General features: G+C 32.7%; 1 protein-coding gene across 1 annotated transcript in view; it reads right to left on the bottom strand.

The window, feature by feature from the left end:
• The window catches only part of LOC145324617 (axin-like), a 41,662-nt gene extending 27,312 nt beyond the window's left edge, over positions 1–14,350 (bottom strand). Inside the window, exons 1-4 of the mRNA XM_080167199.1 lie at positions 14,264–14,350; positions 12,950–13,034; positions 12,379–12,461; positions 11,910–11,975 (exon numbers count right to left, since the gene is read on the bottom strand). Of these exons, the coding sequence (XP_080023325.1) occupies positions 11,910–11,975; positions 12,379–12,461; positions 12,950–13,034; positions 14,264–14,350 (321 nt within the window). The remainder of the gene's footprint in view (positions 1–11,909; positions 11,976–12,378; positions 12,462–12,949; positions 13,035–14,263) is intronic.
• Between the last annotated feature and the right edge of the window lie 42 nt (positions 14,351–14,392).

Consider the following 14,392-nt stretch of genomic DNA (forward strand, 5'->3'; position numbering starts at 1 on the left):
TTTTCTTGATTTTTTAATAACACAGTGATTACTTTTTTTCTGATTAATTTCTAGCTACTAAGCTATGTTGATGTAAATAAAAGTCTCGTACTATAATATGTAATTCTGTATGTATATGTCTTTTCTTTATGAAATACATATCTTTAAAACAATTATTCCTAGGACAACAAGACACAAAGATATGCGAAGAATTCCTATAAAAATGTAAGTATGTTTATTATTTAACTTCAATTTTTTAAGGTGATTCCATGGACAACACTAATTTCCTCTAAAATGTAAATTATTTTTTAAAATTATTCAACTCTTACTTTTTTCAGACTTGAAAATTACAATATATTTCTTGTAAAAAGCGATATCCCTCTATATTTGTTAATGGTTTTACTTTTTTCATTTTTTCTAACTTCGCTTTTTTGGATGGTGTCATCCTTGTTTTTTTTTTCAGTTACGTCATTTTATTACTTATTTATTTGTTAAAATTGTAAATTTTAGAGATTATAAATATTGAAAAATGTGTTTTAATGTGTTATATTTAATAATTTTATCATATAAAATAAGTATGATGGCTGTCTGTATGTATTGTAAAATAGTTACAAGAAAGTCCTTACGTCTATTTAAATCATGTTGATTTTTAACCTTTTTGACAACATTTTTTCTAATCAAGTTAAAAAAATGATAGTGTGTCCTTCTACTGAATCCTGTATTTATGCCACTTTGCAACAACTTTACAAATTAATTTTCGGACACTAGAATTATTGTTCTTTTGTCCTTTCCTTTCTTCTGATTTTTGATCTTCACTTTAATGGATTTTTGTCATTCTTGTATTGAATAATCATACATCCACCCCAGCTTATACCAACAATGAAATTAATTCGGGAAAAAATCACGAAACCTATACGTGTTTTTCAGCTGTCGTTGGGGGGCAACACATCGTAAAATTGACGACCTCTCCATTTGCCCCCCAAATATTATTATATATCTATTTCGCTTGATGGTTATACCTTATACCTGCATCCACCCCAAGAGATCTAAAGGGATAAGACAATGAACGAAAAAGTGATGTACTACATCCCCAAAAATGATGAACACAATTACCACTTCAGTAGATCAGAGTTATTGGTAGAAAAGTTTGAACTCTAATAGCTTAAAATCAACCAATCACAATTCAATTCAGTATTTTTAAGTTAACGAATGTTAACATTTTCGGGTTCTTTACAGTATAATTATAGTTAAATGTTCCACCCATCTCCCATGAAATATATCAATTTGCAAAATAAATTTGTTAAATTTTTAGATAGCAAATGTTCTTTACAATTGTTATATATTGGTCAGTTTGACTGTAAGTCTGTGTCAAGTATCACAACAATCTATGTCTGCCAGATATTGGCAAGCAAGGGCGTGCATGTGTTTTAGGCAGGAGAGTGAGGGGGATGGGTTGAAGTGACTAAAATTTCACTAGATAGACCCGGAAGGATGGGGGAGGGGATGTTAGTCAAGGACCTAAAGGGATAAGACAATGGCTGATAAATTGATGCACATCAGTGATGATAATACACAAAATTACCCCTTCTGTTGATTACAATTAGTGATTGAAATGTTTGGACACTCAATTAAATGAACCAACCAATCAAAATTCATTGAACTCTCTAAAGTTATTAAACCAAAGAATAAGAAAACGTTATTATAAAACTTTGGGGACTAGTGCCCAATGTTTTACCCAACCCCAAATCCGTGTGCACGTCTATGCATTATCAAACTACAACAAGAATTTTTCAAGCCGCGGTCGGCGCCTTTTATCTTTATTTAAAGTTAACAGTTTTTAGAAATATAAATTCTTTTTAGGCAAAAAAAGTAGCATTAAAGAAATCCTTATAATAAAGTAACAGGATCTATGTCTGTGTGTGTGTACTGAACCACTGAACCTATATGGTTCTCCTTTACAGAGTATCTTCTCATAGGTACTGGAAAGGTTAATAACTAATTTGGGGGTGAAACCATCCTTCTTTTTAAACTACAATTAAAAGTGGAGGTCGCCCCCCCCCCTCATTAAGGGCCCCTAAAGAAGGAGAAAGAGAGGGGGAAAGAGAGATAGAAACATATCTTTTTAATAGCCATTGAGAAGCTTTGATACTAGCAGCGTCCACACATTTCAACCAATTAGGAGTTATCATCATTGGGGATGTTTGTATATCAATTTAGCATCCAATGGCTTATCCCTTAAGATCTCTGGCATAAAAAAGAGATAAATTTAATTTAAAACTTGAGACTCAGGACATAAAGACGGTTACACACTATTACATCAAAGCAGTTTAGTGGATCTATCTATCTATCTGCTTTTCTAGCTATCTTATTTTCTATTTATCTATCTATTTAATTAAATACCAAGCTATCTTCCTATCTATCTATCTTAATGATATGGATGTATAAATCTATCTAATAAAGTGTTTGTTTGTCTCTCTATCTTTCCATCCATCTTCTGTCTGTATATCTATCTATTTATCCATTTATCTATTTATCTATCTTTCTGACTATTTATCTATTTACCCATCTATCTATATTTGTCCACCCATTAATCTATCTACAAATACCTATCTTTTTTTTGTTTTGCATCTACTTATCTATCTGTAAGTCTGCCTGTTTATCTATTTTAACTAAATATCCATCTATATTTATATTTATCTAAATTCTATCTATATGTCTATTTATCCAATAATCTATCTATTTATCTATCAATCAATCTATCAATTTTCCATCTATCTATCTATTTATTCTATATGTATTTTTTCATCCATCTGTCTATTTATCTACCTACATTCTTTCCATCTATCTATTTATCCTTTATCTATCTAGGTATCTAAATAATAACACAGATTTTTCAATATATTTTATAGTAAAACAACGTTTTTTATATCAATTTTAATTTTTTTTATATAATAATAAAAGTACCATAACTTTTTTTAGATCATCTCTACTTCAAGTGTTTGTATGTGTGTGTGTGTGTGTGTGTGTGTTTGTGTGTGTGTATAATTGCACAGAGAGAAACTGTATAGACTTTATTTCAACGTTACTGTGTTAGGAAACAAGCAAATTATAGAGTAGCTGCGCTACTTATCTGACCGTCCGTCAGTCTGTAACACACAATAGGACAACTGTGATTTACTTGGCTGCCATTTAAAATAGATAGCGTTGCTACTTATGGATGTTGTCATGAAGTATGGATTCGAAACCGATTAACATCCGCTGTTTTAGAACCGGTTCTAAGCCGTACTGAAAAACAAACAAATACATAACGTACAATTTTATTTTACACTTACTATGAAATTAACACCAGTTTTCTTGCCCTACTTATATTTATACATTTCATTTTTAATATCCACGGAAAGCTGTTTATAATACATGTGATAAAAAAAAACTATTATCATTTTTTTATTCTTGACCGTTTTTTATGATGTTATTGTTTTCCTTTGAAGCTGCCGAACTTTTTGCGTTGATTTTATTGTTTGTCTTGCGTTTTTTAGTAGCGAAGCTACTCTATAATTCACTTTGTCTGTCCGTCAGTCCATCCGTAACAGTATTACTCAGCTGCTACTAAAGCTAGACCTCTGGTTTTTCCTGTTTTATCTCCTTTTCTATCTTATCATCACTCTTTCCTTCTTTATCTATATTTCTTGCTATCTCTCTCCCTCTCTCTCTCTTCTTTTTCTTTTTCTCTTACTCTTATTATCTTAATTTAATTTTCTACTAGCGACTATGCCCCTAGAAGCCTCTTGAGGCACTTATTTACAATTAGAGTTTTTCAAAAGTAAATAAAATTAAGAGGGGGAATTTTTGTTTGGGTAAATTTCTCTCGGGATGGTGGAGAAACCCTTCCCCAAATTAGTTATAAACCTTCCATGGACCTCTAAGAAGCTGCATCGTAAAAGAGAATCATATAGGTTCAGCGGTTATCGAGATCCTTCGCTACAGACTAAAAAACTATTAGGGTATGTTGATCATAGAAATTTCTTAGCGGTTTCATACTTGGCATGCTGATTCCTGTAAATTTTAGGTAAAATTCAAAAAGCGTAGCATCTCTATTATTATTAGAAAGTCCGAATGTTTATTTTAGGCCTAATAATTTAGCTTTCTCCTTGTGTTTTATATAATACTAGCGGTTGTGTCCCTAGCATCCAAGGGAAGGACAGAAAATAGCCTAAAACCATCCTAAGACTTTTATCCAACAATAAAAGAGCAAAAAAAACATCACGAGACCTATGAGAATCTAAACCGTAAAGGAAAACTATATTGGGTCAGCGTTTAGCGAGATTCTTACGTACAAACAGAGAAACACCCTGTTACTTTTTATAATAGGATTATTCTTGTTATATCTGCGCTATTTTATCCATAGTTGTTCTTGTTTGTCATCGATAAAGTCGTTTTTCTTTTTTTTTCCTTTGATAATTTCTTTTTTATATGCTTTGAAATTCTGCACGGTCGTACTAGCCAGGATGGGAGGGAGGGAACATTGGTCTGTTTATTACACTAGTCCCCAAAGTTTTATCTGTAAGTTTTCTTATTCGTTGGCTCAACAACTTTGGTCGTACTATAGCCAGGGAGGGAGGGGACATTGGCCTGTTTTATACACTAGCCCCCAAAGTTTTATAGTAACGTTTTCTTATTCGTTGGCTTAAGAACTTAGGGCTCTTTTATTGAATTTTGATAGGTTTGCTCATCACACTAGTCCCCCAAAGTTTTATTATAACGTTTTCTTATTCGTTAGCTTAACAACTTTGGTCATACTAAACAGGGAGGGGGTGAGGGGACATTGGGCTGTTTATTACACTAGTCCCCAAAGTTTTATCTGTAAGTTTTCTTATTCGTTGTCTTAACATCACTGGGGACTTCTATTGAATCATGACAGGTTGGTTTTTCACGCTAGTCCCCAAAGTTTTATGATAACGTTTTCTTATTCGTTGGCTCAACAACTTTGGCCGTACTATAGCCAGGGAGGGAGGGGATATTGTCCTGTTTAATACTCTAGTCCCCAAATTTATAATCACGTTTTCTTATTCTTCGGATTAACAAGTTGGGGACTTTAATAAAATTGTGATAGGTCAGTTCATTAAGTTGTGTGTCCAAAAGTTTCAAACATTAATTGTAATCTACGGCAGGGGTAATTTTGTGTATCATCATAGGGGCTGTGCATCAATTTATCGGTTATTGTCTTATCCCTTTAGATCCCTGTGAACTATAGCGGCTTCATACAAAAGTTATCGGTTCGCGCATAAAACTGCGAGAAAAAAATATTCGTTGTTATTAACATATTGTAGCTTTTTGATGATTATTTTCATTATATTTACATTATGTCCAATTCTAAAAATAAATTTTAACATAGTCTTATATACGTATTGAATTAATTATCCTAAACCATCCCAAAACTTAAATTCAAGTATTATATATTAAACTAACCCAAGACCTCTGTGAAGCTTTTTTAAAAGGGAGAACTTAATCGGTGTAGTGGTTATAGAAATCTTAAAAACTTTATATTATTACTAGTTTCTTCACACCAATCTTATAGGATAGGGCGGGGGAAGTCAGGAAAATAGCCTTAAACCACCAAAAGATATCTATGAAGCTCCCCTGTAAATTTCAACCTTCTCAGAACAGTATTTTTTCGACATCTTTAGATTCAGACAAATAAACCTTACTACTTTACATAATACATAGAGTGATCAACACAGTTTGATTAAACATGTTATTTTTATTTGATAAGTCCAATACACAGTGTTTCATGTCAAGAACAATCTTCAGTTAGATAAATAAAAATACATGATGTTTTAATGAGCATAAATTCTATACTGTTTATTAAAAACAAAAGATGATTTTTTTCCTTGCAGTAAATTTTACATGCTAATTTTTAGCGGTTTTTAAAAACACCTATAGGCGGGTAGGAAAAAGTTAAATAGTGAGAGTGTGTGTGAGAGAGAGAAAGAGAGAGGGAGAGAAAGAGAGAGAGAGAGAGAGAGAGAGAGAGAGAGAGAAAAAAAACGTTGGAACTTTAAAAGCGATTGTTAAAAGAGCGGCGCCTTTGATCTTCATTTCTGTTAAATAGAAATATGAGATATACAGAGAGAGAGAGAGAGAGAGAGAGAGAGAGAGAGAGAGGGGGGAAAGAGAGAGAGAGAGAGAGGAGAGAGAGAGAGAGCAAAATAATAAAAAGAGAAAGAAAAATGTATTAATGATATAAATAATATGTAATTGTGAATAAAAAAAACATTTCTAAATCAAGACTAAGAATTTTTTAAAAATGCAAGAAAAAGCAAAAAAATGATAAATAGATAAGAAGAGAGAGAGAGAGAGAGAGAGAGAGAGAGAGAGAAAGAAAGATAAAAATATATTAATGATATAAATAATAGTGAATTTTAAAAAATCATTTAAATCTAAACTAGAAAAATAGAAAATGCAAGAAACTGAAAAAGAAAAAAAATTATAAATATATAAAAGTTGTTTAATTTACTTAAAAGAGTGAGAGAGAGGAAGAGAGAAAAAGAGAGAGAAAGAATGAGAAAGAGAGAGATAGAGATATAGAGAAAGAGAGAGCAAAATAGATGCAAAATGTATAATTTCATTATAAAAAATTGTGAATTAGAAAGCACTTCTAATAAATAAAAAATAATTAGGTAAATGAAAAACTAAGAAAAGAATTTAATTCAAATGAAAGACAAAATAGAGAGAAAACAGAATTGTTTTAAGACAAAAAATATTATAGTGTAATAAAAAGAAATAATACAAAAATTATTAAAACATGATAGAGATTAATGTGAAGAGATAGATTGAGGGTTAGAAAAAGAGAAAGAGGGAGAGAGAGAGAGAGGGAGAGAGAAAGTGCATTAAGCATTTTTAAAGTTTTTTTGAGCCTAATTGAAGCTCAAAATAATGTAGTGACATTTATTGATAGACAGACAGACGGACTAGGATCATTTTGATTTTGAATTGATCTCTCAGGGGATGTCTCACACCCCCTTGCAAATCTTTAAACACCTCTTACACCACCCTTGCAAATCTCAGTACACGCCCCCCCCCCTTCTGATTATGTGCAAAGTTGTTGTGAATTTCATACCAATCTTTTTTAACCAGAATTTTCAAATGATATTTCAAAGTTCTACAATAAGAAGTATTTCTATACCATAGAGGGAGGGGACCTTGGGTTGTTTTATTGACTATTGTGAATAATCATTGGGGATGTACATCAATTTACATCATATTAGCTGTTAAATTTTGTTATTATAATATCTTATTCGTTGGTTGAAAACTTTTATGAATTTTGAATGGTTGGTTTCTAAATTATTAGTGCCCAATATTACAGCCAAAAGCTTCAATCTACAGAAGGGGAAATTTTGTTTATCATCATTTGGGATGTTTATCAATTTATCGTCCATTGTCTTATCCCTTAAGATCCCTAAGTTTTAAATAATTATATTGAAATTATTAAAGAAGCAGCTTATAGTGCCTTATAAAAAATACCAATGATAGACCAGTATATATTTTACCATTATTGGTCAATATCAATGTATACTGGCCTATCATTGGTCATTTGTATAATATGACGTCAACTTTTATAAGGCATTATAATCTGCTTTAAGATTAAACACTTGTGTAAAAGCGTTGAAGATATTTACATAAAGCAGTTCCACGGGTAAAAAATACAGTAATATCACAGTAGCTTTTTAGTCTTTTGTAGCTTGTAACTCTAATGTTATTATTAAAGAATAAATGCCTATAAAAACGGCTGGAAATGTAAAGAAGCCGCCTCAAAGAAACCGCGAGTCAAGTAATGACAGAATAGTGTACAGTAATAATAGGGCGGCAGCCGTCTATCTCGCTATCTGGCTGGATATCTAGCTATCTAGTTTTCTATCTTTCTAGATACCTAGCTATCTATTATTCTATCTTTCTATCTAGTATTCTTTCATGCTTTCTGCTTGATATCTAGCTATCTAAGATTCTATAAATAGGCATCCAGCTTTCTAAAATTATCTATCTAAAATCTATCTAGAGTCTTATCTTCCTAGATTTCTAGCTATCTAATATCTTAGCTTGCTTTTTGCTGGATATCTAGCTATCTAGAATAATAGGTCGGCCAGCTTTCTGTTGGATATTTAGCTATCTATTATTCTATCTTTCTAGATATCTAGATATCTAGTATAATATAATTCTATCAAGCTAGAAAGTATTATATGGAAATCTAGCTATCAATTTTTTTAGCTTGCTTTCTGTCTAGATATCTAGCTATCTAGAGTTATGTTTTACTAGATATCTAGCTATCTTGCTATCTGTTGGATATCTAGCTATTTAGTATTATGTCTTGCTTTCTGCTGGATATCTTCAGGGAATATACCACTGGTATTGTGGTGGTTTAAAGCTATATTTTCTTGTGTGGCTAATTATTTCTTCATGCCACCGATCCCTCTCGAATTCGAGTTGTTTTGTTGCGGCTGCAGCTTTGTCTAAGGGTGGCTGCAGCTAGCTAGCTGAGTCTTTTTGGGCGGCTGAGCCTTACTAGGCAGCTGGATAGAAATTTGTTGGCTGTGGCTTTGTAAGCAACGCGGCTTATGGTGTCCTTAGTTGAGGCTGCAGAGCTAATCACTGCAGGATTCATGCAGGACGTGCTGAACGGACCCTACATGTAGAAAAACTTTGTCTTTAAAAAGTAGGTGGACTAACGGTCAAAGCCAGTTATAATGCAGATTAATATAGTACATATATACATTGAAATTTAAAAATCCCGGAACCTCTTTTCTAAAACATGTATTGGTCTTTTGTAGCAGAACCGATGACGGATTGGCGATTTAGATTGTATAAAGGATGCTCATTGATAAAAATTCAACTGTTTATCTTGAATATTAGCCAAGAAATTCACGTTCCCCCTATTCCATTTCTTATAGACAGAAAGAAGGACAGACAAAGACATATAGACGAACAATTAAAATTATAGAGTAGCTTTGCTACTAATAATAATTCTTAACATTTAAATATCATTTATTTTACATTAATTAATATAATCAAAATTTATATTTGAATGACAAGTTTTAAAATTTGATAACAATGGATATAAGAATACATGGATATTATGACAGGGGAATTTTTTTCAATTTAAGTTGCTAATATAGTCATCAGTTATTGCTCAATACGTTTCTTTATGGTCAGGGGAGGGGATGGGGTAAAGTTATAAGGATGGGGTATTTTAGCCAGCTTGGAGAAATATTTTATCAGGGTTTTTATCCACGTATTATATATCCATTATGATAACTTTTAAATCAATGTTTTTAGTTTATTAGTTGTTTAAAAAGTTATAGCGGAAAAAATCTTCATTTTTATTAAACCCCATTTAAAAATATTTCAACAAATATTTGAACACCCAACCTAATGATTAAACAAATCAAAATTCACTAAAGTCCCCAAAGTTATTAAGCCAACGAATAAGGGAACGTAGAAAACTTTGGGGACATGTGTAATAAACAGCCCATTGTCCCCTCTCACCCACGTATATAAGTACGCCTATGTTTCTTTAAAATAATCATCTTTAAATATAAAAATTAATAAGCTAAAAACATTAATTAATATTCATATTACATACATATAGAGAAGATATAAGCGTATTAGAGAGAAATAATTATTATTTTATCCCCTTATTAGTGTACATAAATTCAACCGTTGTTCTTTAAGCCAACGAATAAGAGAATGTGTGGATTAAATCTTTGGGAACAGCATAATTTAAATTCCAATGTCCCCTCCCCCCCCCCCTACATTTTTAATAAATCAGGTACAAGGTATAATTATAATAATAGTTTAGATAAATAGGATGATTCATATAGAAATTAGGTATACATGTCTAATTAATGGTAGATAGATACAACTAGGTAGAGATAATTAAGTTATCTATAAAATGATTTGAATTTTACAGTGTTATTTTTTTTTACTCAATACCATTTGAAATCAGGGATCTAAAGGGATAAGACTATTGTCGATAAATTTATATATACATCCCCAATGATAACATATAAAATTACTCCTTCTGTAGATTATAATAAGTGGTTGAAATGTTTGAACCCAGAACTTAATGAACCAACCAACCAATAAAAATTAAAGAAAAGTTCCCAAACTTGTTAAACCAACGAATAAGAAAACGTTATCATTAAACTTTGGGGACTAATGAAATAACAGCCCAAAAGATTCCTGTAACAATAAAGTATATAGTTTGATGAGTAGGAATTCTTTAGTCATTATCAGGCAAAAGGTTTTAGGCCATTCTTAACATTTTAAATAACTTTATAAACAAATTTTTGATCTCAAGGAAAGGAAACGAAGCGAAGTTTCGTCGTATTTTCACAGAAGCTTTTGATTATCTTAGGTAGGGTAAATGTTAATGATTGACCCGAAGGGTTAGAATCCCCCACAGGGGCTAGAAATAGGAGAAAAGCTACTGTGAAAATACGACAAACCCGCTACTTCGTTTGTTTCTATGATCCCAAATTTTTACATAATATATGCATAACCAGTAGCGTGAACAATATGTTTGGGTTAAAAGCGAAGCTTTACTATAATTAAAATCAGTCCGTCCGTTTTTAAAGGCTAGTCTTTAATCTAACATGTGAGAATTATTATAATCGTTAACATAAAGGCTGTTTTTAACATTTTGACGACAACTTTTTGTATAAAATAATTATCCTATCATTTTGAGCTAAACATCTGTATAAATAAATCCTAAAAATGACTGTAGTCCTTAAACAGTATCCTGTATTTATGCAATTTTACAACAAATTTATTTTAGACTTCCAAATTAATGTTCTGCTTCTTAAGTTCTGACACTCTACAAAAGTTATTGTTCGTTTGTCCTTAGTTCTGAGTTTTGCTTTTATGGATGTTGTCATCCTTGTTATAAATTGAAACTAAGTATTGGTGGGGGAATGCAATACAATTTTTTAATTTAACTCAATAGTAACTGTTTTCTTTATTTCTTGCTTTGGGAGTCGTTGGAAAGTATTGTTTGTGACGTCAGAAAAATACGTATAAAAAGGAGGGATAAGAGGAGAAGTGGGAAAGGAAATCCCTAAAAAAAAGAGATGGATAAAAGACGTTTCTTTATGACGTCACATATGACACTTTCCAGTTCTTCATACTTTGGTCCTCTGTAGTTGGAGTTTTATCCTCATCATTCTTTGATTTTTTAATCCTGAAATAGTTATTTATCGCATCGTATTATAGACAGCTTTTCGCGGATATTAAGATGAAAAATTATGTGATAAAAACCAGTTCTGTTAGCCCTGAGGGACCAAAGGCCCGGTCTAATAAAACTGGTATTAATTTAATGATTTTTATTTTCATATTCGTGGAAAATTGTCTGTAATATGATGCTATACATGATTATTCAGTATGGCAATGAGAACTGGTTCTATTCCAGCGGTCATTAATCGGTTTCGAAACCATACTGAAAAATTAATTATTAATTTTTTATTATTAGGTTTGGCTTTTTAGGGAAGCTTCGTATATTAAAGTAAAGTAAAGTCAGAAGCAAAGCTACTCATAAACTCTTATATGTCCGTCCGTGCGTCTATAATGGGCTTTACTATGAAAAAGTACCAATATGTCGAACCCAGTAAAAGTGTCGGACTGATTATGACGTAAAAAAATAATTAGCCAATGAGAGGCCACTATAAATTTTACCATTGGGCAATAATGGCCTCTCATTGGCAAAATTTTTTTTTACGTCATAATTAGTCCGACACTATTACTGGGTTCCAATATGTCTTTCTGTGTGTTTGTCTGTTGCAAAGGAACTCGCTAACCGCTAAACCTACATCATCCCTAGAGAAATCGCCCAATGCCACAAAAAATTGTCTTCCTATCTATCTATTTCTATATATCTTTCTAACCTGAAGGATTTCTCTTGCTATCTTGATATCGTTTCTAGCTACCGCAAGAGCTTGCATTGCTTTTGCCTAAAAACAAAATAAACAAAATTATTATCTATGCATTTTGTACGTCAATCGGATTAGCCAGAAAAAATTTACTAATGGTAAATTATGGGGGGGGGGGGGTGGTTAATAAATTTTTTTTTTTTTGGGGGGGGGGGGTGGGGATGGGTTCAATATCACATTTTTATATGTGGGGAGTTTCTAAAATTATTTCGAAAGAATATAGGGGTGCCTATTTCCTTTTATGGGGGGTGGGGGGGATCACCTTCACACCCTACCCCCTATTTGTTAATATTTATTGTTAATAATAAACAATTCTTTTTTCAGGGGGTGGGGCGGATGGGTTTACAACACATTTCGTAGGGGTGTTGACTGTTGGGGTGCACATCATGTGGGGGGGAGGGGTGAATACAAATAATAACCTGACCTTTGTGTAGCCTTCATCACATAATTTCTTGATTGAAAACAGATCTATGTTTTCATAATACTGCTTTGGGTTTGATGGTTTTTCTGAAAAAAAAATAAATTAAATTAATGGCTCCTGGGGGAAATGGGATACTTTTTTCTTTTAGGGGGTGTTGGGGTGTCCTCCCCTCCCCCCCCCCCCAGAAAAGATCATAAAACCACCACAGGACCAGTATGAATATTCCCTGAATAGTAGAGCAGTTATCGAAATCTAAAGGTTTGCAAAATGCGGACATTTTTTAAATTAAATTGCGCGGCTTGTGTTAATAGTAGAAAAAACTTATGTATACTGTTGGAATCGCTACAAGTTCTAGTCTTTGGAAATACTGATAACTATCTGCTCCCCTTTTCCAATGCCTATTTTCGTCTGCTTGCAAATTGTTTTCTGATACTTGGCTGTGTTAATACTCCCGACACTATTGTTTGATTTTCAAAGACACAATTGAGAGTCGTCACAAGGTCCTTGGAATTGGGGTATACAGTTATTTATTCCCTTCCCCCTATAGCGTTTTACTCTAATATCTCTATACAACCTTGATTTAAATAATCCGGGAAAAGCTGATGGCCTGCAGTGACACCTGGCGGCCTATCCACAACTAAATCTTCACAATTCTCATCCTGAAATTATAATAAAGAAATAAGAAAAAAGTAGTAAAGTTAATCTTCAAATTGGTTGGTTGTCTCTTTAATTAGTAGATAATGCAATAAGTATAAAGGCATTAGCATTATCCAGATGAAATATGCCAGGCAAAAAAGAATGAGCTTCATAAATGTTCACTAAGGGAAGATGAGTGAAATGAAACAATGAAAGAGTTTTATTTGCAATTTTTATAAAAATATGGCCACCCTCGAATACCAAAGGGTCATACAGCCAGACAGACAAACCACATATCACATATCATACCACTGTAATTTACAGTCCAAAGGTACAGAGAAAAGATTTGCAATTCTTATAAAAATCTGGCCACCCTAGCATTACAGAAGGTCATACAGATGGACAGACAGACACAGCAACTTAGCTACTAAGACTGTTTACATATCTCAATGATTCTAAACTTTATTTTCACATTGAAAGATTTATTTGCACTTTTAATAAAAATGTGGCCACAGAGGGTCATACAGAAGGACAGACAGACAGACAAAACATTTATAAAGTAGCTTGTGTATTAAAAATTGTTAATTACCTAGGAATAAGAAAATAGATAATCAATTTATATACATCATGATATTAAACAAAATTATCCTTTTTGTGGATTGATCTCATTTCTTGACATGTTTACTTTTGAACCAAACAATCAAAATTTTATAAAAGTACCCAAAGTTTTTATTATTACCTCACTGGTTCTAAACACTGTGTTCACATAGAAGGGATGAGGCGAGACAGGGTCTAATCTGACCTTTCTAGCGTTACAGAAGGTCATACAGATGGACAGAAGGACAGACAGACACAAACTGTTTACATACCTCACTGGTTCTAAACACTGTGTTCACATAGAATGGATGAGGTGACACAGGGTCTGATCTGACTTTTCTAGCATTACAAAAGGTCATACAGATGGACAGAAGGACAGACAGACACAAACTGTTTACATACCTCACTGGTTCTAAATACTGTGTTCACATAGAATGGATGAGGTGAAATATAATGAGGTCATATAGCATTACATAGGGTCATACAGATGAACAGAAGGACAGATAGACACAAACTGTTTACATACCTCACTAGTTCTAAACACTGTGTTCACATAGAAACGATGAGGCGAGACAGGGTCTTTTCTGACCTTCTAGCATTACATAGGGTCATACAGATGGACAGAAGGACAGACAGACACAAACTGTTTACATACCTCACTAGTTCTAAACACTGTGTTCACATAGAATGGATGAGGTGACACAGGGTCTGATCTGACCTTTCTAGCATTACAGAGGGTCATACAGATGGACAGAAGGACAGACAGACACATACTGTTTACATA

Source organism: Acartia tonsa, chromosome 7 (assembly GCF_053477335.1).
Source record: "Acartia tonsa isolate MP-2025a chromosome 7, ASM5347733v1, whole genome shotgun sequence".
Classification (NCBI taxonomy): domain Eukaryota; kingdom Metazoa; phylum Arthropoda; class Copepoda; order Calanoida; family Acartiidae; genus Acartia; species Acartia tonsa.